At 38.6% G+C, this 23,830-nt stretch overlaps 1 protein-coding gene across 1 annotated transcript in view; it reads right to left on the minus strand.

Annotated features, from left to right (window-relative positions):
* Positions 1–20,594: 20,594 nt before the first annotated feature.
* The window catches only part of LOC117510665 (RNA-binding protein MEX3B-like), a 54,764-nt gene continuing 51,528 nt past the window's right edge, over positions 20,595–23,830 (minus strand). Inside the window, 2 exon segments of the mRNA XM_034170469.1 lie at positions 20,595–23,224; positions 23,227–23,446. Of these exon segments, the coding sequence (XP_034026360.1) occupies positions 23,037–23,224; positions 23,227–23,446 (408 nt within the window). The 3' untranslated portion in view covers positions 20,595–23,036.

Consider the following 23,830-nt stretch of genomic DNA (forward strand, 5'->3'; position numbering starts at 1 on the left):
GCAGTGATTAAACCAAAAATCTACTGAAATATTATAGGCCAATGTCAAATCTATCATTTTGTTCAAAAATTCTTGAAAAAGTGGTTTCACAGCAGCTGGTGGACCACCTTACTGAGAATAATCTCTTTGAGCCACTGCAGTCTGCATTTAGAAAATATCATTCCACAGACAGCTCTTACTGACGTTATAATCTTCTGTTTGCAATGGACTGAGACACCACGATGGGTCTTTTACTGTTAGATCACAGCTGGGCATTTTACGGCCCGCGGGCCGCATCTGGCCCTTTGGCTGACTTGGACCAGCCAGCAAATACCTGGAAATTAGAGAATTATTTACTATTCTATCAAGTTAGTGTTGCGGGTGACCTTCGTCCACCTCCCAAGCCGTTTGTGGCTGTGTGTGCGTGTCCTCTGGAGTATAGCAGAGCCTGGCACGGAGAAATCACCCCATACCGCACAGCCTTGTACTGCGCCATCGCGTAATAACGGAGCCTGGCATGGAGCCATCGCCCCACGCCACACAGCCTGGCACAGTGTGCCATCACGTACTGTATGCCACACAGCCTGGCATGGTGCATTCACGTGATCCATGAGGAACTATCCGTGGGAACAGCGACTGAGATGCCGGCTGGAGTCATGGATCCAGCGCCGGAGACAGTTTGGTTTTATACATACCTGCTTTCTGTCCCGTGATCATGAATGCTTCGTTTTCACACTCGTGCTCTTGATGTGCAGGCTTTTTGGTTATGGGCAAGGCATGATCATTGGTCCACCTTTTCCCAACGATTTGAGACTTTGTTTTTTTTTTGTTTTTTTTTTACTTTTTACTTTTTCTCCTGTTCAGCTGTCCTCATGTGCCATGTGGCCAGGCCTTTATGACTGACTTTTATTTTGAAGCCTGTTTTTTGTTTGTTTGGTTGTTTGGTTTTGTTTTGTGCTCGGAAATGATTAATCCAATCAACGTGTACCGCTCCTCAAAAATGTCCGCTCATGCCAAAAAGAGAGAGATGCTGAATGTGGAATTTTGATGACGTTTAATAAATCCAGGTACAGGTCCTCTCTCACTTCGCAACTCTATCTCAGACATTCAGCTTAACTTTGATACACTTGTTAAAGATCAACAGAGACTAGATTTCTCTCACTGAACAAGAAAAAGGAACTGAAAAACAAAAATTTGGTGGAAAATACAAATGTAGTCATGCAAAGACATAAGAACTAGTGAACTGGGACACTGTTCTCTTTTTTCTGCATAGTTGACATAGTAACTTGCCTTTAATATCTTGTTTGCAGTGACAATTGATGTGATGTCTTTAGAAAGCTAAGAACCTCCTTGTTCCAACAGCAAGTTTCAGTTTCAACAGTATATTAAACTCATAATGCATTTTGGGATCAATGTGACTGAAAATGATCACAAATGTAATGAGTCAGAAATGTTTCACATTTTGTTCTCTGTCTTGGAAAATTTGATTGAATAAATTAAATTTTTGTAAGGTAACCTCTTTTCTTGTCATTACCAGTCAGAACATGTAACAGTTTGTCACAACAATGCTATTTACTTCTTTTAGATAGGAATAAAATTATTATTGTGCAGACTTGAGTTTGGCCTTTTGGCCCAGCCCTCCACAATATTTTCTGTTTCTTATTTGGCCCTTTGCAAAAAATAATTGCCCAGCCCTGCTGTTAGAGCTTGGTGCTGCATTTGATACAGTTGATCATTGTATTCTACTTGATAGGCTGGAGAATTATTTGGGGATTTCTGGGACTGTTGTTGCATGGTTGACATCTTACCTAACCAATTGCTCTTGTTGTGTTCTATATAATAACACTACCTCTAACCTTGGTGACATGAAATACGGGGTTCCACAGAGGTCTGTCTTAGGCCCCCTGCTTTTCTCCATTTACAGTAATGTTCAGAATAATAGTAGTGCTATGTGATTAAAAAGATTAATCCAGGTTTTGAGTATATTTCTTATTGTTACATGGGAAACAAGGTACCAGTAGATTCTCACAAGTCCAACAAGACCAAGCATTCATGATATGCACACTCTTAAGGCTATGAAATTGGGCTATGAGTGATTCTTTAACTACAGGCACTATTGGCCTTGTAAGGGTGATTCTTAGACTACGGGCACTTATGTCCTTTGATCATATTGTATGAAAAAGGGGAAATTTCACACTTTTATAGTTATCTTTACAATGAAAGTGTTAAGAAATTTGTTCTAGTAGTCTATGATGACTTTTTCACCTTTTTTCAGCATCATTATATGCAAATATTGCCGTTTTGTGCTTGTCCCACACCCAGGCTTTTGATCTTCAATGATAAAAATGCATGGTAAAGAAACGTTTTTTCTAATGTTTTAAAATATCTCTGAATAAAATATCAGTAAAATAATCAAAACATAATTGGGGTATTCAATGTCATACAAGGGTGATTCTTTAACTACAGGTACTATTGGCCTTGTAAATGTAATTTCCACCACACCATTGCCTTACAATATAAAGCGCCTTGGGGCAACTGTTTGTTGTGATTTGGCGCTATATACATGTGCTCTGATGTCACTGTTTATCTCCATAGAAACTACCCAAACAATCTTTCATACAAACTGTTTAAAGGGACATTACAGTGTTGTGGTGGAAATTACGGCAATAGTGTGGGACAACTACAGTTTGTTTAAAAAAAATCACAATAGTTGTATGACATTGAATACCCCAATTATGTTTTGATTATTTTACTGATATTTTATTCAGAGATATTTTAAAACATTAGAAAAGACATTTCTTTACCATTCATTTTTATCATTGAAGATCAAAAGTCTGGGTGTGGGACAACCACAAAACGGCAATATTTGCATATAATGATGCTGAAAAAAGGTGAAAAAGTCATCATAGACTACTAGAACAAATTTCTTAACACACTTTCATTGTAAAGATAACTATAAAACTGTGAAATTTCCCCTTTTTTCTGTTTTTCATACAATATGATCAAAGGACATAATAAGTGCCCATAGTCTAAGAATCACCCTAGTACAAAAAAGTAGAAAAGGGGGTGTTCACAATAATAATAGCATCTGCTGTTGACGCTACAAACTCAAAACTATTATGTTCAAACTGCTTTTTTAGCAATCCTGTGAATCACTAAACTAGTATTTAGTTGTATAACCACAGTTTTTCATAATTTCTTCACATCTGCGAGGCATTAATTTTGTTTGTTTGGAACCAAGATTTTGCTAGTTTACAAGTACTAGTGTGCTTGGGGTCATTGTCTTGTTGAAACACCCATTTCAAGGGCATGTCCTCTTCAGCATAAGGCAACATGACCTCTTCAAGTATTTTGACATATCCAAACTGATCCATGATACCTGGTATGCGATATATAGGCCCAACACCATAGAAGGAGAAACATGCCCATATCAGGATGCTTGCACCACCATGCTTCACTGTCTTCACTGTGAACTGTGGCTTGAATTCAGAGATTGGGGGTCGTCTCACAAACTGTCTGTGGCCCTTGGACCCAAAAAGAACAGTTTTACTCTCATCAGTCCACAAAATATTCCTCCCTTTGTCTTTAGGCCAGTTGATGTGTTCTTTGGCAAATTGTAACCTCTTATGCACATGTCTTTTATTTAACAGAAGGACTTTGCGGGGGATTCTTGCAAATAAATTAGCTTCACACAGGCGTCTTCTAACTGTCACAGCACTTACAGGTAACTCCAGACTGTCTTTGATCATCCTGGAGCTGATCAATGGGTGAGCCTTTGCCATTCTGGTTATTCTGTGAGTGGATTATTAATCAGTGACATTAGTGATCATCTACCAGTTTTCATCGTTTATAATAGAAACCATCGGCGGAATCAGCCAGAGGAGAAAATAAAATACAGGCGAGTGCAGACAGAGGAAAACATGAACACACTAAAGAAGGATTTACAGGAGCAAAACTGGGAAAAGGTATACAGTGAAAGTGATGTTGATAGTGTATATGAAACTTTTTTACAAATATTTACATCATTATATTATAAAAATTGTCCAATTAAACAAGACTACAGAAAACAAAAAATCCAAGATCGACCATGGATGACGAAAGGGTTACGAAATGCATGTAATAAGAAAAATACACTGTATAGAGAATTCATAAAACTAAAGACTAAAGAGGCAGAAAATAGATATAAGAAATACAAAAATAGATTAACTAATATTATACGGGTATGTAGGAAGGAATATTATAGTAACATATTATATAATAACAAAAACAATATTAAAGGAATATGGGATATATTAAATAGCATTATCAAAAATGGTAATAAAAAACAGAGTTACCCTCAGTATTTCATTGATAATGTCAAGAAGGAAAATAAGGATGAGGTAGTCAACGGTTTTAATACATTTTTTTTGTAAATATTGGACCAAGCTTGTCAGAAAAAATTCCCAATTCCCAACCTGAGGATTGGGATAATAATCTCATAGAAAGAAATCCCTGTTCAATGTTCCTCACAGCAGTGGATGGAAAAGAAATTATAGACATTGTGAATAATTGTAAATATAAAACATCTACCGATTTAAATGAAATTGATATGGTGGTGGTAAAACAGGTCATTGAATGGATTGTAGAACCATTAACATACATCTGTAACTTATCATTTCAAACCGGTAAATTTCCCAATCAAATGAAAATAGCTAAGGTTGTGCCGCTGTATAAGACTGGGGATAGACACCACTTCACAAATTATAGACCTGTTTCTTTGCTTCCACAATTTTCCAAATTATTAGAAAAGTTATTCAATAATAGATTAGACAAATTCATAAATAAACATAAATTACTTACTGATAGTCAATATGGATTCACTTGCATTAATAGAATCAGTTGAGATTACAAACGCCATAGACCACAAATTACATTCAGTTGGAATATTTATAGACCTTAAAAAGGCTTTTGATACAATCAATCATGACATATTAATCAGTAAACTTGAACAGTATGGGATTAGGGGGTTGGTGTTGCACTGGGTGAGAAGCTACTTAAGTAACAGAAAACAGTTTGTGAAGTTGGGGGAATATACATCATCATGCTTGGACAATGCTTGTGGCGTCCCACAGGGGTCAGTATTGATCCAAAACTTTCTAATTTATATAAATGATATTGTCAATGTTTCCACAATATTAAAATTAGTATTATTTGCAGATGACACAAGCATTTTTTGTTCAGGGGGGATTTGCAGGAGTTACTGAGGAGGATCAGTATAGAAATGGGAAAATTGAAAATATGGTTTGACAGAAACAAATTATTAAACTTAAGTAAAACAAAATACATGTTATTTGGCTATTGTAATACAGACATACAGGTTCAGTTACAAGTCGAGGGGGTAGATATTGAAAGGGTACATGAAAATAAGTTTCTGGGGGTGATAATAGATGATAAGATAAACTGGAAGACTCATATAAAACATATACAAAGTAAACTGTCAAGAAGCATTTCAGTTCTAAACAAAGCGAAACATATTCTGGACCACAACTCACTCCGCATTCTTTACTGCTCACTGCTTTTACCATATTTACAGTACTGTGCAGAGGTATGGGGTAATACTTATAAAGGTACAACACAATCACTATCAGTAATGCAGAAAAGAGCTATAAGAATTATTCATAATACTGGCTATAGAGATCATACAAATCCACTATTTTTACAATCCAAATTCGTAAAATTCACAGACTTGGTTCATTTTCAAACAGTGCAAATCGTGTATAAAGCAATAAACAATTTACTTCCAGCAAATATTAAAAAATATGTTTTTTAACAGATCAGGGGATTGCAGTCTGAGGGGGAAATTTAATTTAAAGCATCAGTGGGCACGAACAACATTAAAAGGTTTCTGTATTTCTGTCTGTGGGGTGAGGATGTGGAACAGATTGGGAGTGGGGCTCAAGCAATGTCCAAGCATGAACCAGTTCAAACAGCAGTACAAAAATATGTTTTTTTCTAGGTATAGGGAGGAGGAAGGGTAATGAAGGTTAGGGTGTTTTTGTTTTTTGCTTCGGCTTGTAAATATATAGTATTTTGTATGTAAGTAGGTATGTGTAGGTGTATATTTATGTTTGTGTATATATGTGTGTATATGTGTATATATATATATATATATATATATATGTGTGTGTGTGTATGTATGTTGATATATATATATATATATATGTGTGTGTGTGTGTGTATGTATGTTGATATATATATATATATATATATATATATATATATATATATATATATATATATATCTCGGTTTAGGTGTGTAGGAATCTATGTGTATATGTGGCAAAGGGTATTACTGGTTGTGGGGAAGAAGGGGTAGGGATAAATAAGCCGATGCTTCACCCTACCCCTTTTCGGACATGTTGGGTACACAGTAGGAACTTTTTTGTTGTTGTCTTTACTGATCTATCTTGTAATTGTTGTTGTATCAAATGTTCGAAATAAACAGTTTTCATTCATTCATTCATTCATTCATTTTCATTCATATATACACTCAACAAAAATATAAACGCAACACTTTTGGTTTTGCTCCCATTTTGTATGAGATGAACTCAAAGATCTAAAACTTTTTCCACATGCACAATATCACCATTTCCCTCAAATATTGTTCACAAACCAGTCTAAATCTGTGATAGTGAGCACTTCTCCTTTGCTGAGATAATCCATCCATCCTCACAGGTGTGCCATATCAAGATGCTGATTAGACACCATGATTAGTGCACAGGTGTGCCTTAGACTGTCCACAATAAAAGGCCACTCTGAAAGGTGCAGTTTTGTTTTATTGGGGGGGGGGGATACCAGTCAGTATCTGGTGTGACCACCATTTTCCTCATGCAGTGCAACACATATACCCTGCAATTTTGCAAGCTTTCCCACTTAGAAATCATGGAGGGGTCTGAAATTTTCATCTTCGGTGCATGTCCACTGTGAGAGACATAATCTAAAAAAAATCTGGAAATCACAGTGTATGATTTTTTTTATATATAATTTATTTGCATGTTACTGCTGCAAATAAGTATTTCAACACCTGCCAGTCAGCAAAGATTCTGTCCCTCAAAGACCTGTTAGTCCGCCTATAAAAAGTCCACCTCCACTCCACTTATTATTCCAAATTACAAGCACCTATTTGATGTCGTTAGCTGTATAAAAACACCTGTCCACCCCACACAATCAGTAAGACGCCAACTACTAACATGGCCAAGACCAAAGAGCTGTCCAAAGACACCAGAGACAAAATTGTAGACCTCCACAAGGCTGGAAAGGGCTATGGGGCAATTGCCAAGCAGCTTGGTGAAAAAGGATCAACTGTTGGAGCAATTATTAGAAAATGGAAGAAGCTAAACATGACTGTCAGTCTCCCTTGGACTGGGGCTCCAAGATCCCACCTCGTGACGTATCAGTGATCCTAAGAAAGGTGAGGAATCAGCCCAGAATTGCATGGGAGGAGCTGGTCAATGACCTGAAGAGAGCTGGCACCACTGTTTCCAAGGTTACTGTGGGTAATACACTAAGACGTCATGGGTTAAAATCATGCATGGCATGGAAGGATCCCCTGGTTAAATGAGCACACGTCCAGGGCCATCTTAAGTTTGCCCATGAAAATTTGGATGATCCAGAGGAGTCATGGGAGAAAGTTATGTGGTCAGATGAGACCAAAATAGAACTTTTTGGTCTTTATTCCACTCACCGTGTTTGGAGGAAGAAGAATGCTGAGTACCATCCCAAAAACACCGTCCCTACTGTGAAGCATGGGGGTGGAAGCATCATGCTTTCGGGGTGTTTTTCTGCACATGGGACAGGACAACTGTACTGTATTAAGGAGAAGATGACCGGGGCCATGTATTGCGAGATTTTGGGGAACAACCTCCTTCCCTCAGTTAGAGCATTGAAGATGGGTCGTTGATGTGTCTTCCAACATGACAATGACCCGAAGCACACAGCCAGGATAACCAAGGAGTTCCTCCGTAAGAAGCATATCAAGGTTCTGGAGTGGCCTAGCCAGTCTCCAGGCCTAAACCCAGTAGAAAATCTTTGGAGAGAGGTCAAACTCCATGTTTCTCAGTGACAGCCTAGTAACCTGGCTGATCTAGAGAAGATCTGTGTGAAGAAATGGACCAAAATCCCTGCTGCAGTGTGTGCAAACCTGATGAAAAACTCCAGGAAACGTTTGACCTCTGGAATTGCAAACAAAGGCTACTGTACCAAATATTAACATTGATTTTCACAGGTGTTCAAATACTTATTTGCAGCAGTAACATACAAATAAATTATTAAAAAATCATACATAGTGATTTCCGGATTTTTGATTTTAGATTATGTCTCTCACAGTGGACATGCACCTAAGATGAAAATTTCAGACTCCTCCATGATTTCTAACAACACTCGCTTTGCTTCATTTTTCTTTTGTTAGTTTTTGGTTTTGTTTTCTTCCTTTTTGCACTCTTGCTTTGCAGGCTTTTCGGTGATGGGAAAGGTGCAGGATCTTTTGTGCACCTTTTCTCAGTAATTTGTAACTTTTTGACTTTTTATCCTTTATTCAGCTATCGCCGTGTGCCGTGTGTGGGACCAGGCCATGAGTATCCACTGTGTATTATGCCACTTGGTAGTATTCCTACATTCAGAGTACCAGTCTAAAGTTTGGAAACAGTTTCCCATTCACTTCAGTGGGAAAGTGTGTCCAAATGCTTGAACACATTCCAGCACAAACTTGTGTTCAAGTAAGATCACTTGTGCATTTACCACTTTGTAATATTACCATTACTTCTCACTTCACTTTAAAGGTATTTTGGTATTAAGGATACCCAGCAATGAAGTGTTGAAGGTGTTTTTTTTTTAACTAACTTAAGGTGTGTAACAGAAAGAGGTTGTCATTTTATTTTTCATTTCAAAGTTCTCCACTCATCTTCTATGGGGACAGGTTAATCCACTAAACCCCTAAAACATTTAGCGGAAGTTCCAGCTAAAAGCTAAACTGATAACTTTTATTATTTGTATTGACTCCAGTACACTGGCAGCTACTGACACAACAATGAGCCAGCACTTCTGTCGCAGATCAGTCTTCTGTCAGCAAAAGAGACCTGGTGACCAGAGAGAAAGGAAGGGGAGCAATATATATATATATATATATATATATATATATATATATATATATATATATATATATATATATATATAATATCCCTCATCTTCCCTTTACCATTCATTTTTATCATTGAAGATCAAAAGCCTGGGTGTGGGACAAGCACAAAACGGCAATATTTGCATATAATGATGCTGAAAAAAGGTGAAAAAGTCATCATAGACTACTAGAACAAATTTCTTAACACACTTTCATTGTAAAGATAACTATAAAAGTGTGAAATTTCCCCTTTTTTCCTGTTTTTCATACAATATGATCAAAGGACATAAGTGCCTGTAGTCTAAGAATCACCCTTACAAGGCCAATAGTGCCTGTAGTTAAAGAATCACCCACTAATAGCCCAATTTCATAGCCTTAAGAGTGTGCATATCGTGAATGCTTGGTCTTGTTGGATTTGTGAGAATCTACTGGTGCCTTGTTTCCCATGTAACAATAAGAAATATACTCAAACCCTGGATTAATCTTTTTAATCACATAGCACTACTATTATTCTGAACATTACTGTAAATGGAGAAAAGCAGGGGGCCTAAGACAGACCTCTGTGGAACCCCGTATTTCATGTCACCAAGGTTAGAGGTAGTGTTGTTATATAGAACACAACAAGAGCAATTGGTTAGGTAAGATGTCAACCATGCAACAACAGTCCCAGAAATCCCCAAATAATTCTCCAGCCTATCAAGTAGAATACAATGATCCACTGTATCAAATGCAGCACCAAGCTCTAACAGCAGGGCTGGGCAAAAATTCTGGGTGTGGGACAACCACAAAACGGCAATATTTGCATATAATGATGCTGAAAAAAGGTGAAAAAGTCATCATAGACTACTAAAACAAATTTCTTAACACACTTTCATTGTAAAGATAACTATAAAAGTGTGAAATTTCCCCTTTTTTCTGTTTTTCATACAATATGATCAAAGGACATAATAAGTGCCCGTAGTCTAAGAATCACCCATGTGTTATGTCTTCTCCAGACTGTCAGCTATTTGATAACATGACTCGTGTGTCGTGCACCTGGGGCACAGTGAATCAGTCTAGAAAGTGATTTACTAAGCCCCGGTATCAAGTAGATGACAAATATTACTTGTTGAAGCTTTTACATTTATTTTCCCATGAATTATTTCTAAATTTGTGTATATAAACAACTTTTTTCACGTTTGAACAGAAATTATGACAGTTGTATTTCTAATAGTCTCTAAAGGACTAAAGATACACACAATACATAGCTGGTTTGCTGGATTATAGTTTGTATATAAATATATGCTGATGCATATATTTAATAATTTTGAAGAAATCTTTATAATCATGTATTTTTTTCATTATATTCTAAGTTGATTCACTGTGCCCCATGAATTAGTGTCTGGGGCACAGTGAATCAAAATTTTTAAAATCAATTTTAAACACCTGTAAATTACACTTGGGGAGACATAAATAACACAGCCTTATAAACAATAACTTGCTGTATTAAATCCACAATAGAATGACCTAAACCTATGCATGATGTGTTTATGCTGTCACAAAACATTTCTGATCCACTATGCCCTGGTTTCCCCTACTCCTTCATGATGATGTGATGAATGGACGCTGACCCCGCATCCCAGGGAGCTGGACAACCCCCTGCCAATGCACTTTGTTTTGATGCTATTTTGGTTTTTCTGTTTCCTGTTTCTTCAGCTTTGTAAAAAACCTTGTAATTGTTAGAATGGCCTAAGTGGGTCACCCCTCTGAATCTAGCCAGCTTGAGGTTTCTTCCTCAACATCATGAGAGGGAGTTTTTCCTTACCACTGTCACCTTTGTGCTTGCTGTAGGAGTTGGTAAGGTTAGACCTTATGCGTGTGAAGCGCCTTGAGGCAGCTTTATTGTGATTTGGCACTGTATAAATGAAATAAATTGAATATATCAAATCAACTGAATTTACCCCAGGTGGACCCAAGTAAGCTGTGGAAACATCTCAAGGATAATGTCATTTGTGTGTGTGTGTGAACCAAGATGCATCTGAGCTCAATTTTGAGCTTCATGGCAAAGCCTCTGAATATTTATGTACATGTGATTTCTTTAATAAATTTGCAAAAAAAAAAAAACTTTATTTACATTGTCATTATGTTGTACTGTGTGTAAACGTTTGAGGAAATAATTTCATCCATTTTGGAATAAGGCTGTAACATAAGAACGTGGGAAAGTGCAGCACTGAATATGGTGCACAAATAAGATGTACAAATTCTGAGATTTTTATGACTGCTGGGATAGGCTCCAACCCCCGTGACCCTTGACTGGATTAAGCGGAGGAACAAAAATAAGTGTTGCATTTATATTTTAGTTTGGCGTTGATGATTAATCACCCCCTGCTGGATTGGCCCATTAAAATGTAAATATCAGTGTCTATTGTTCATTGTTCTTAGGTAATATATGTAGCTTCTCTACAAATATTAGTCCTATCAATATTCGGTTTTGGCGCCGTTCATCCTTGACCCAAAATACACCTGTCAGCAGGTGCTTTTAATTTGACAAACAGAGATGTGGCAAGAGACATTAAAAGCACTACACTTATGGTACCTGGAGCATGACACTTAAGTCACTCATGGTAACAGCAACATAACACATAACTAAACTGACTAAACCAATTGAACTACAAACCCAATAAATCAGTAACACTAACAATATTGTTAAACTAAGATAAACCACAATAACATTTAAAACCCCGAAACCCTGAGCTCCCCTGGTGCATTGCAGCACAATGTCCATTTTTTACTGGTTCACAAAAATTGCTAATTTCTCCTATCAACTTTCCATTTTTGCAGTGTTCATCCTTGACCCAAAATACATAAGCATACCAAACGGAAAATGTCGGCTCCCCCCAGGTTTTGTGTGATCAAAGCCATACATACGCACAGAGGCCACTTGGCTAATATAGGTAAGCTGCACCACAGGGATTGTGCTTTGTTGTCAGTGTATTCAAATGTTTTTATTCCTGTAGGTCCGGTTCCTCAGTCTGCTGCGCTATGTGGCTTTTGTCTCCAGATGTACGTAGGTGAGTGAATTCTCTCTGTGCTCGTCATAGCTATGTATATGGATGCATCATGCACTTGTTTCCTGGTTTATGTCCTTGTGTTATTTACTGTGATTTACTGATATCTGTCTGAGGCACAGCACCTTGCCTCCTCTGGTGACCCATTCAGTTTAATGAATACTTCACAGCTTGTTGTCCAGATAGACTGGATTTTCTCCTGCTTCCTCAAGAAATGTGCTCTTTTAGCAATATCTGCATTTTTCGTTGTTTGGTGCTCATTCAGGTCAACATCAGATCCCTTCAAGCTTTCTCCCATTTCAGTAAAGCATTTTTTTCATTTTCCATTTGTAAAGTGAATTATGAAAGCAGGTTTTTAAGTTTTATTTCTCCCTCCGAGGAAGAGGATGACATGCATCAGTGTCTGTGATGCTTAATGGATTGCTGTGGAAAAAAGCAGCTTCAAGTTGGTCCATGGAGTTCATGTCGGGCTCTGTGGGCTCACCACCACCTCCTGCTGTCACTGTTCTGGTGTCAGACTGTGGTCTGGTCTCCAAACCGCTGATAATGTCATTCGTGTGTGTGTGTGTGTGTATTACTGCAGGTCTGCTGCACGGCCCTCCAGATTGGCAATCCTCTTCTTCTTGTTCAGTCTATTCAGCTACTTATCTTCATTAAGTGCGTGATCATTCTCTGCTGTTTGGAGACAGTTGTCACCTCCTCAGTAAGGAAATCAAGCACCCTCTTTATCTCCTCAATTTTTTGAATGGAGTATTTATTGTCATTGTAACATGTGCAACGAAATTAAAAATGCTAGACCAGTCATATAAACAAGACTCTAAAACTAAAAAAGTGTGTGTGTGTGTATATATATATATATATATATATAAATACCAACCATCAAACACTCAACCAAACATTCAGCATTAATTGCACAATCCCTTAGTTGGACGAGCAGCAGTATTACATTTTGGCATTTTTAAGTGTGGTTATTGCTGTGGGGTAAAAGCTTTCTCTGAATCTGTCTGTCCTTGTTTTGACTGATCTGTACCATCTGCCTCACGGTAACAGATCAAACAGGAAGTGACCATGGTATGAGATATCCTTTATAATATTCTTGGCTTTTTTGAGGCAGTGGAAATGGTGCAGTTATACCAGAGTGAGGAGAGGGCAGCCGATGATCTTCTGGGCCGTGTTGATGACCCTCTGGAGCACTTTCCTCTGAGCCACTGTGCAGCTGGTGTACCACACACACATATACAATATTTCAGAATGCTCTCTATGGAGCACTGGTAAAAGGACACCAGCAGTCTCTGTGTCATGTTTTTTCTGAGCACCCTCAGGAAGTGCAGTCTCTGCTGGGCCTTTTTCAGCAGCTCAGATGTGTTCACGCTCCAGGACACATTCTCCTCAATGTGAACTCCCAGGAAGCGGAAGTCTGCCACCCTCTCCACACAGTCCCCACTGCTAATCAATGGTGTAATGTCCATTTTTTTTCTTCCTGAAGTCTACAACCCCTGGCAAAAATTATGGAATCACCAGCCTCGGAGGATGTTCATTCAGTTGTTTAATTTTGTAGAAAAAAAGCAGATCACAGACATGACATAAAACTAAAGTCATTTCAAATGGCAACTTTCTGGCTTTAAGAAACACTATAAGAAATCAGGAAAAAAAATTGTGGCAGTCAGTAACGGTTACTTTTTAGACCAAGCAGAGGAAAAAAATATGGAATCACTCAATTCTGAGGAAAAAATTATGGAATCATGAAAAACAAAACGCTCCAACACATCACTAGTATTTTGTTGCACCACCTCTGGCTTTTATAACAGCTTGCAGTCTCTGAGGCATGGACTTAATGAGTGACAAACAGTACTCTTCATCAATCTGGCTCCAACTTTCTCTGATTGCTGTTGCCAGATCAGCTTTGCAGGTTGGAGCCTTGTCATGGACCATTTTCTTCAACTTCCACCAAAGATTTTCAATTGGATTAAGATCTGGACTATTTGCAGGCCATGACATTGACCCTATGTGTCTTTTTGCAAGGAATGTTTTCACAGTTTTTGCTCTATGGCAAGATGCATTATCATCTTGAAAAATATTTCATCATCCCCAAACATCCTTTCAATTGATGGGATAAGTGTCCAAAATATCAGGGTGATTCTTTAACTACAGGCACTATTGGCCTTGTAAATGTAATTTCCACCACACCATTGCTTTACAATATAAAGCGCCTTGGGGCAATTGTTTGTTGTGATTTGGCGCTATATACATGTGCTCTGATGTCACTGTTTATCTCCATAGAAACTACCCAAACAATCTTTCATACAAACTGTTTAAAGGGACATTACAGTGTTGTGGTGGAAATTACAGCAATAGTGTGGGACAACTACAGTTTGTTTAAAAAAAATCACAACAGTTGTATGACATTGAATACCCCAATTATGTTTTGATTATTTTACTGATATTTTATTCAGAGATATTTTAAAACATTAGAAAAAAACGTTTCTTTACCATGCATTTTTATCATTGAAGATCAAAAGTCTGGGTGTGGGACAACCACAAAACGGCAATATTTGCATATAATGATGCTGAAAAAAGGTGAAAAAGTCATCATAGACTACTAGAACAAATTTCTTAACACACTTTCATTGTAAAGATAACTATAAAAGTGTGAAATTTCCCCTTTTTTCTGATATGATCAAAGGACATAATAAGTGCCCATAGTCTAAGAATCACCCATCAATGTAAACTTGTGCATTTATTGATGATGTAATGACAGCCATCTCCCCAGTGCCTTTACCTGACATGCAGCCCCATATCATCAATGACTGTGGAAATTTACATGTTCTCTTCAGGCAGTCATCTTTATAAATCTCATTGGAACAGCACCAAACAAAAGTTCCAGCATCATCACCTTGCCCAATGCAGATTCGAGATTCATCACTGAATATGACTTTCATCCAGTCATCCACAGTCCACAATTGCTTTTCCTTAGCCCATTGTAACCTTGTTTTTTCTGTTAAAGGTGTTAATGATGGCTTTCGTTTAGCTTTTCTGTATGTAAATCCCATTTCCTTTAGGCGGTTTCTTACAGTTCGGTCACAGACTCCAGTTTCCTCCCATTCATTCCTCATTTGTTTTGTTGTGCATTTTCGATTTTTGAGACATATTAAGTTTTCTGTCTTGATGCTTTGATGTCTTCCTTGGTCTACCAGTATGTTTGCCTTTAACAACCTTCCCATGTTGTTTGTATTTGGAATACCCCAATTATGTTTTGATTATTTTACTGATATTTTATTCAGAGATATTTTAAAACATTAGAAAAAACGTTTCTTTACCATTCATTTTTATCATTGAAGATCAAAAGTCTGGGTGTGGGACAAGAACAAAACGGCAATATTTGCATATAATGATGCTGAAAAAAGGTGAAAAAGTCATCATAGACTACTAGAACAAATTTCTTAACACACTTTCATTGTAAAGATAACTATAAAAGTGTGAAATTTCCCTTTTTCTGTTTTTCATACAATATGATCAAAGGACATAATTGCCCGTAGTCTAAGAATCACCCACAACTGTTGTGATTTTTTTAAACAAAATGTAGTTGTCCCATACTATTGCCGTAATTTCCACCACAACACTGTAATGTCCCTTTAAACAGTTTGTATGAAAGATTGTTTGGGTAGTTTCTATGGAGATAAACAGTGACATCAGAGCACATGTATATAGCACCAAATCACAACAAACAGTTGCCCCAAGGCGCTTTATATTGTAAGGCAATGGTGTGGTGGAAATTACATTTACAAGGCCAATAGTGCCTGTAGTTAAAGAATCACCCCTGTATGTTTTCACTTTTTTGGCTGCAGTGATCATCCATGTATTTTTTTTTTTTTTTTTGAGGATCACCATAGGTTCGCAATCGGATTAAGATCTTGAGAATTTCCTGGCCGTGGATGCAAAATTTCATCGTGATCTCCAAGTCACGTTGCTTTCACTTTTGCCTTCTGGATTGGTGCACCATCATGCTTAAAAAGGCATAGTCTTCACCAGATTGTTCCTGGATCATTCTGAAAAGTTGCTCTTGGAGGACATTTTGTTCCCATTCTTTATTCATAGCAGTGTTTTTGGGCAGAACAGTGAGTAAGGCCACTCCTCGGATGAGAAGCAGCCCCACACCTGTAGAAGATTAGGGGTAATAAAAATAAATCTTTGTTCCTAGTGCAACAATTGGATCTTTCATGAGAACCATACTGACCTTGCCACTCCAGTTAACATTCATTTGCTACAAGGGTTGGAGTTATTTTCTACAGTAAAATAACTTAAATAATTGGGGAGGACAAGTACTGAAGTAAATAAATGTTACAACGCCAATTCTTGTAAAGTTAGGACGTTGTGTAAAATGTAAATAAAAACAGAATACGATTTGCAAATCCTCTTCAACATATATTCTATTGAATACACCACAAAGACAAGATATTTAATGTTCAAACTGATAAACTTCATTGTTTTTGTGCAAATATTTGCTCATTTTGAAATGGATGCCTGCAACACGTTTCAAGAAAGTTGGGACGGAGCAACAAAAGACTGGGAAAGTTGATTAATGCTCAAGGAACACCTAATTGGAAAAAGGTGAGTGGCAGGATTGGGTATAAAAGGAGCATCCCCAAAAGGCTCAGCCATTCACAAGCAAAGATGGGGCGAGGATCACCACTTTGTGAACAACTGCGTGAAAAAAAAAAAAAATAGTCCAACAGTTTAAGAACAATGTTTCTCAATGTTCAGTTGCAAGTAATTTAGGGATTCCATTATCTACAGTCCATAATATAATCAGAAGATTCAGAGAATCTGGAGAACTTTCTACACATAAGCGGCAAGGCTGAAAACCAACATTGATCCCTCAGGTGGCACTGCATTAAAAACTGACCACCTGGGCTCAGGAACACTTCAGAAAACCATTGTCAGTGAACACAGTTCGTCGCTACATCTACAAGTGCAAGTTAAAACTCTACCATGCAAAGCAAAAGCCATACATCAACAACATCCAGAAACGTCGCCGCCTTCTCTGGGCCCGAGCTCATTTGAAATGGACAGATGCAAAGTAGATGACACTGCATCATTCATCAATAGCTGCAGCGGCGTCTACGTCTCTGGGATAAGAGGCATCTGGGGTGATTATCAACAAGTCCAGAAGTCCAGAGTGTGTCATGGTACAGGGGTCGTGTCAGTGCCCTTGGCACAGAAAATTTATACTTCTGTGATAGCAACATTATACATGCCACCTTCAAGACATGTTTTCCAAGGACATCCATAAATTTTCCAAGAATGCGATGCAGAACTACATTTTGCACACATTACAAAAGGCTGCAAATGAGAGAATAGGGGAACTGGTGTGCCTGCAGTCCTGCCGTCTCCCCAGCAGAGACAGTGTGGAGAACTTTGAAATGAAGAGTGCAACGATTAATTAATACCTGAAACGTTTCACTTCTATCCTCAATGGCAGAACATGTGTTGTTTGGTGGAGGTGGGGCTACATTACTGCTTAATGCTTCAGCATCCAAACATTTCTTGGAATGTGTTGCAGGCCTGAAATGCAGGATTGGATGTTATTAATAAATAAAGTTGACCACAAAACTAAATATTTTGGGTTCATATTATCCGCAATTAAATAGAAGTCAAAGCAAACATAAGAATCACACTGCAGGGTCGGGTTTTTCTCCCCCCATATCCCAACCTTTTATGATTTAGTGTTGTAAATAAGACAAAATACGAGGTCTGTTAGAGAAAAGTATCTGACCTTATTTTTTTTTTTTTTCAAAAACCATATGGATTTGAATCACATGTGATTGCGTCAGACAAGCTTGAACCCTTGTGCGCATGCGTGAGCTTTTCCACGCCTGTCAGTTGCGTCATTCACCTGTGAGCAGGCTTTGACTGAGGAGTCGTCCAGCCCCCTCGGCGGATTTTCCATTGTCAGGAAATGGCGGAATGATTTGGACTTTTTTTTCCATCAGAATTTTTTCAGAAACTGTTAGAGACTGGCAGCTGGAAACCATTCGAAAAATTTATCTGGCTTTCGGTGAAAATTTTACGGGTTTCACAGAGAATATGGACTGTTACTACAGCTTTAAGGACGGCTTTAAGGACGCTCAGCACGCCGCGCTCCGTGCCGCCATCAAGAGCCACAAACCACCGGATCATTTCTAAACTGATGGCTCTGTGGATCCGAGACCGTCGTGTGCGCTTTCTCTGGTTATCACAAGAGCTGGACATCAGCCATTTTCCGGCAGATTTCACTTTTAACAAGAGATTTTGTCAGGGAAAGCCGAGCGGAGGCTTCGCGCGTCACGACCGATTTGCTGATGGAGCGAGACAAAGGAACACCTCCGTTTTGGTCTCACAGGATGGCTTTGAGATGGCGTTCAGACAGCTGTCGGTGGTTTTTCCATCGAGTGATTATCCGAGAAATTGTGGATGTGCCTGGACATGCCAGAACATGTCCTGTGAGGCTTTATCACTGCGTTGCATTGCGCCATGCGGCACCGCCGCGACGTGCGGAATTCCTCTGCACGTCTGTCTCAATGTGCCGAAAAAGTGCTGATGTCCACGTCTTTTCACAATTCCTGTGCTAGTCAGACGACGTCCCGGATAAAACACAGCGTCCAGTTTGGAAATGAATGGCACATTCCACTGTTACAGGAGTTTTTGTCATGGAAAGAGGAGCGGAGGCTTCGCGCGTCGCGGCGGTGCCGCATGGTGCAATGCAACGCCGTGATGAAGCCTCACGGGACATGTTCTGGCATGTCCAGGCACATCCACAATTTCTCGGATAATCACTCAATGGAAAACCACCGACAGCTGTCTGAACGCCATCTCAAAGCCATCCTGTGAGACCAAAACGGAGGTGTTCCTTTGTCTCGCTCCATCAGCAAATCGGTCGTGACGCGCGAAGCCTCTGCTCGGCTTTCCATGACAAAATCTCTTGTTAAAAGTGAAATCTGCCGGAAAATGGTTGATGTCCAGCTCTTGTGATAACCAGAGAAAGTGCACACGACGGTCCAGGCTCCACAGAGCCATTCGTTTAGAAATGATCCGGTGGTTTGTGGCTCTCGATGGCGGCACGGAGCGCGGCACCCCGAGCGTCCTTAAAGCCGTCCTTAAAGCTGTAGTAACAGTCCTTATTCTCTGTGAAGCCCGTAAAATTTTCACCGAAAGCCAGATAAATTTTTCGAATGGTTTCCAGCTGCCAGTCTAACAGTTTCTAAAAAAATTCTGATGGAAAAAAAAAAGCCCAAATCATTCCGCCATTTCCTGACAATGAAAATCCGCCGAGGGGGCTGGACCACTCCTCACTCAAAGCCTGCTCACAAGCGAATGACACAACCGACAGGCGTGGAAAAACTCACGCATGCGCACGAGGGTTCAAGCTTGTCTGACGCAATCACACGTGATTCAAATCCATATGGTTTTTGAAAAAAATAATAAGGTCGGATACTTTTCTAATAGACCTCGTAGTTCTTGCTAGTTGAAGGTTTAAAATTTAATGTTTAGCACCTTTAAATGAAGCACAACACTCTTGCGGCTTTAAATGAAACCATCTTTAATAAGTAACTTTAATATCAGAAAAATAAAACTCTTAAATTCTCTTTACAGCAAATATATAATATCAGTGCTTTGGCCACAATAACTTAAAAGGCCATTATCGCAAAATATAGTCTGCTTTTAAACTCCTGACTCAATGTGAAGAATTTATATGCCTTAAGACTTCCCCTACATATACATAACAAAGTGTAGTAAAATTAGCAAATACTTTGAACTGTTCATACAGCTTAACAATAAATGTTTTTATATAGAGATATGATACATTTTACAGTATACCATTCTTAATTTGGTGGTGTACAGACATGACAGGCAGCTCTAATCCTTGGCCTTTTTACAGTTGCAGTGTGATGTTTTATATTATGATGAAGACATGCTCGTGATGCACATTCCTTTTCCTTTAAGTTAAATGGCAGCTATCAACACTATTCTCATCAATACTGTAAACTAAACTAGACTACAAGCCAACAGCACCAACACGCTCCTGTAACATTTCTGGGTTTACAACTCATTCACTTAAATCACTTACAGAATAGTAAAAATAAAAAAATCTTATTGTAAACATTTTAATATAGATAAATGTATAATATTTTATATATATATATATATATATATATATATATATATATGAAATGTAACAATAAAAATAAGTTCTGTATATTTGTCAGTTATTAACAGCAATATAATACATACACAAAAATTCAATAGATTTGTGTCAAACTGGGGGCCAACAGTGTATTGCAGTCCCTCAGAAAAGTGAGCCAGAGATCGACTCTTCAGAGCCACGAACGTAAAATCTGAGGATGGATACAAGATCCGAGGGCGCAGAAGCAGACTGGGTTTTTTTTTTTTTTTTGCACAATTGGGACTTGTTTGGTTCCATTTCCTCAAGAGATCTCAATCATATTTTATAAGAGAAAGACACTGTTTATGAAGCAAAGCTGTAAAATTACTTTCAAATACTATTTGACCCCCAGTTACAACTGGAATGCAAGTGGAACTGTAGTCCAATGTCCACACAGTAAAACAGTATTGACCTTGTGCAGTGCACAGTCCAAGGTGACAGCATTCCTGCTTCTTCCCCTCTGAAATGTTGATCAACTCATTCATCCTGTCTAAAGACACTGATGTTTAAAGCTAAGATTTGAGATGGCTTCCACTGTGTTGTACCTTTGCTTTTCTTTCCAGTCCACAAAAAGCAGATATAAGCACATTTTGAAGGGTGTAAGAACTGAATCTTCTGAATCGGAGCAGTCAATAGTGTGATAAGATATGCAAAAGGCAAATGGGACACTTGACAGAGAATGAGATCAGGAAAAATGAGACCAAATGTGTACCATTTCAAAACAAACTAAAAAAAAACAAAAAAAAAAACATACTGGATTTTGACTCAAGTCTGACTGATATGCAGCAGGAAAAAGAAAAAAAATCTACAGGTTTTGAGCCTGTTTGAACTCTGGAATTAAAAGCAGAATGTTAAGTTATAAGCATATAATATGCTAAAATCATTTTTGCATAGGCCTAGTAGCTAGGACATTGAATTAAATAAATACAGAGTAAAGCCAGAGGTGACCACCTACTCAATTTTGCATCACAATGAAAAGTTTTTGACTGAACATCAACCAGGACATGGCATGGCTGTGAGACGATGGCCTCAGGTTGAAGCAATAACATTCAAGTCAAAGGATACTCTTTAAATGGCTGAAACGACCGCAGCCTGAATGTACAGTACAGAGAATTCTTCCAGGAGTCAGCCTACGGTTTCATACACTGTCAGCTCTAAGGTTTCTCAGATGAGGTTTTAGTGTCAATCAACAACTAGTAGAATTCTGTAACCTATTCAAGCGAATGCATTTCACAGGATGAGGAATGTTACTAAAAGCACAAGTTGTGCACATCTTTCTGCTTTCTGGCTAAAAAAAAACAAAACAGAATATGGGTTTCTCCACAGGGATGAGATTAAGATATAAAATAAAAATGTAAAATGTCATACAAAGTGAGGGAGAGTTAGAAAAGAGAGTAAATGGGAGTGTTTCACAAGAGAAATATATAAACGATCGCTGTAAAGAAATAGGGAAAAACAAATATCCAAGTTTAGGGGCATCTCTTCAGTTTGACAGTTTAATCTATTTTGAGCAAAGGTCTTACCTTGCAAAGTGTTGTTTTCAGTTAATTATAGGCTTTCCAAAAAGGCCACAAGTTTAAGACAGCAACACTATGCCCACTGAACCGGATGTTTCTATTGTTTTTAAATGGGAAGGGAATTAGGCACAGTTTTACAGTAAACAGTTTTTCAACTGGCAATGGAACGGGCAATGTGGCAATACTGAAGTGGCATAACATCCCAGTACTTCATAAGCCGGAATTGGTTCTGATTTGGGCAACAGAGACAAAAACTTCACTGTTGGAGTGATGCCAATGTACCAGTGGGTTCATCCCACTTGGCATTAAAACCCTCTGAGGGTGTCTGTGCGCACATGCGCATGAGTATTTGTACACGGGAGCATGTAAACATCATGCCATTTAAAAGAATGGATACGCTTTACGGGCTTGAATGTATATGGCAATAAAACTATCAGGGTTGTCAGCGATTTTTCCAGGAAAATGTTGCCTGTGTACATTATATCAAATTTACTGCAAGCACTTAAAGTCAATTAAATTCTCTTGCAATCATCTAGTCATGACAATACTGTTAGTTTGTTCATATTTATATACAGGGCTCAGCATGTATAAACATGCTCACTTCTTCCTAAACCAACTGCAAAGACAGATGCAAAGGGACGGGGCTACAAATTCAGCTCAGAAACAACTCTGGCAGCAAATTAAAAGAAAGGTTAAAAAAAAACAGACATAGAACAAAATATTGGCCCAAAAGCCAACAAAATGTATCCAACAATCATGTAAATTGACACAATTTAAAAATATAGTCAAAAACTAAATAGGTAACTCTGATGGAAAAATAAAATACGGCCCTACCCGATGCTACAAAGAAGGTTTCCAACCCTCCATTGATCAATCACTCAAGGAAGAAGACTTTACAATAAGCAGGCACATCAACGGGCTAAAAACTCACCTGTGCCCAAAATACAGATATTTCTTATTCAAATACTTTGTCAATCACACACCATCTGGGCCAAAACAAGAGTGAGGTTACACCAACACCTGATTTAGGATGTTTTTCACGCAAATTTGGGGTTTGGAAGTTTTAGAGAGCCTAGATCCTCATCCTGCATCAAGGTGTAAGCGTGATAAAAACAAACAAACAAACAAACAAAAAAACTTTAAATGTTTCGGAGCTGTATGGCCTGTGTGACTGGGGACTGGCACACAGGGCACGCTGCATCTGGACCCTGGCAAATCTGGGTGGCACAATCGAGACAGAAGTGGTTATGGCCACAGGGAACCAAGGCAGCAATCACCTGGTTATCCATACAGTGGATGCATATCTCCTGCCCTCTCCCCGCCGATTCAATCCAGGGCGGAAGGAAAAGGATGATTCAGGAGGGGAGGAAGAGGAGGTGGTGCTTTCACTGGAAGAGGAGAAGGCTGATGAGTAGGTGGGAAATCTGTGGGAATCAATGGCCCCGGCTGAACAAACACGCTCACGGTGAACGCGCTGGGCCTGAGGGTGTTCCAACGCTTCGGTCACAGAGAAAGTTGGAGAGAGCCGGGGAGTCCCAGGTTGACTGGTCTGCAAACACAAAGTGACACAACCTACTAGTTTAAAGAATTTACACACACACACACGTGCCTACAAAAAACACCATAAGAAGCTTTGTGCTGTGGTGTGAGTGTTAATTTTTGCTTCAGAACATAGCCAAAGTCAAACAGTCACAACACATTTATCATCCATAAAATGTTGACATTTTAGAGAAACATGTTCACCTCCTGACATTCCTCCCAGCCCAGTACCAATCAGGACCTTATCTTCTGAGATTTGATGGGATGAGATGCTTAATAGTAACATCAGAATGCAACTTTCTTTCTGTCAGCAAACTCTGCTGTGGACTAACAATGTTGCCTGGTAGTTTCAGTCTTCAGTGCAGATGCCAGTGTCAGTTTTTCCTCAAATTCA

This window comes from Thalassophryne amazonica, chromosome 5 (assembly GCF_902500255.1).
Source record: "Thalassophryne amazonica chromosome 5, fThaAma1.1, whole genome shotgun sequence".
Lineage (NCBI taxonomy): Eukaryota > Metazoa > Chordata > Actinopteri > Batrachoidiformes > Batrachoididae > Thalassophryne > Thalassophryne amazonica.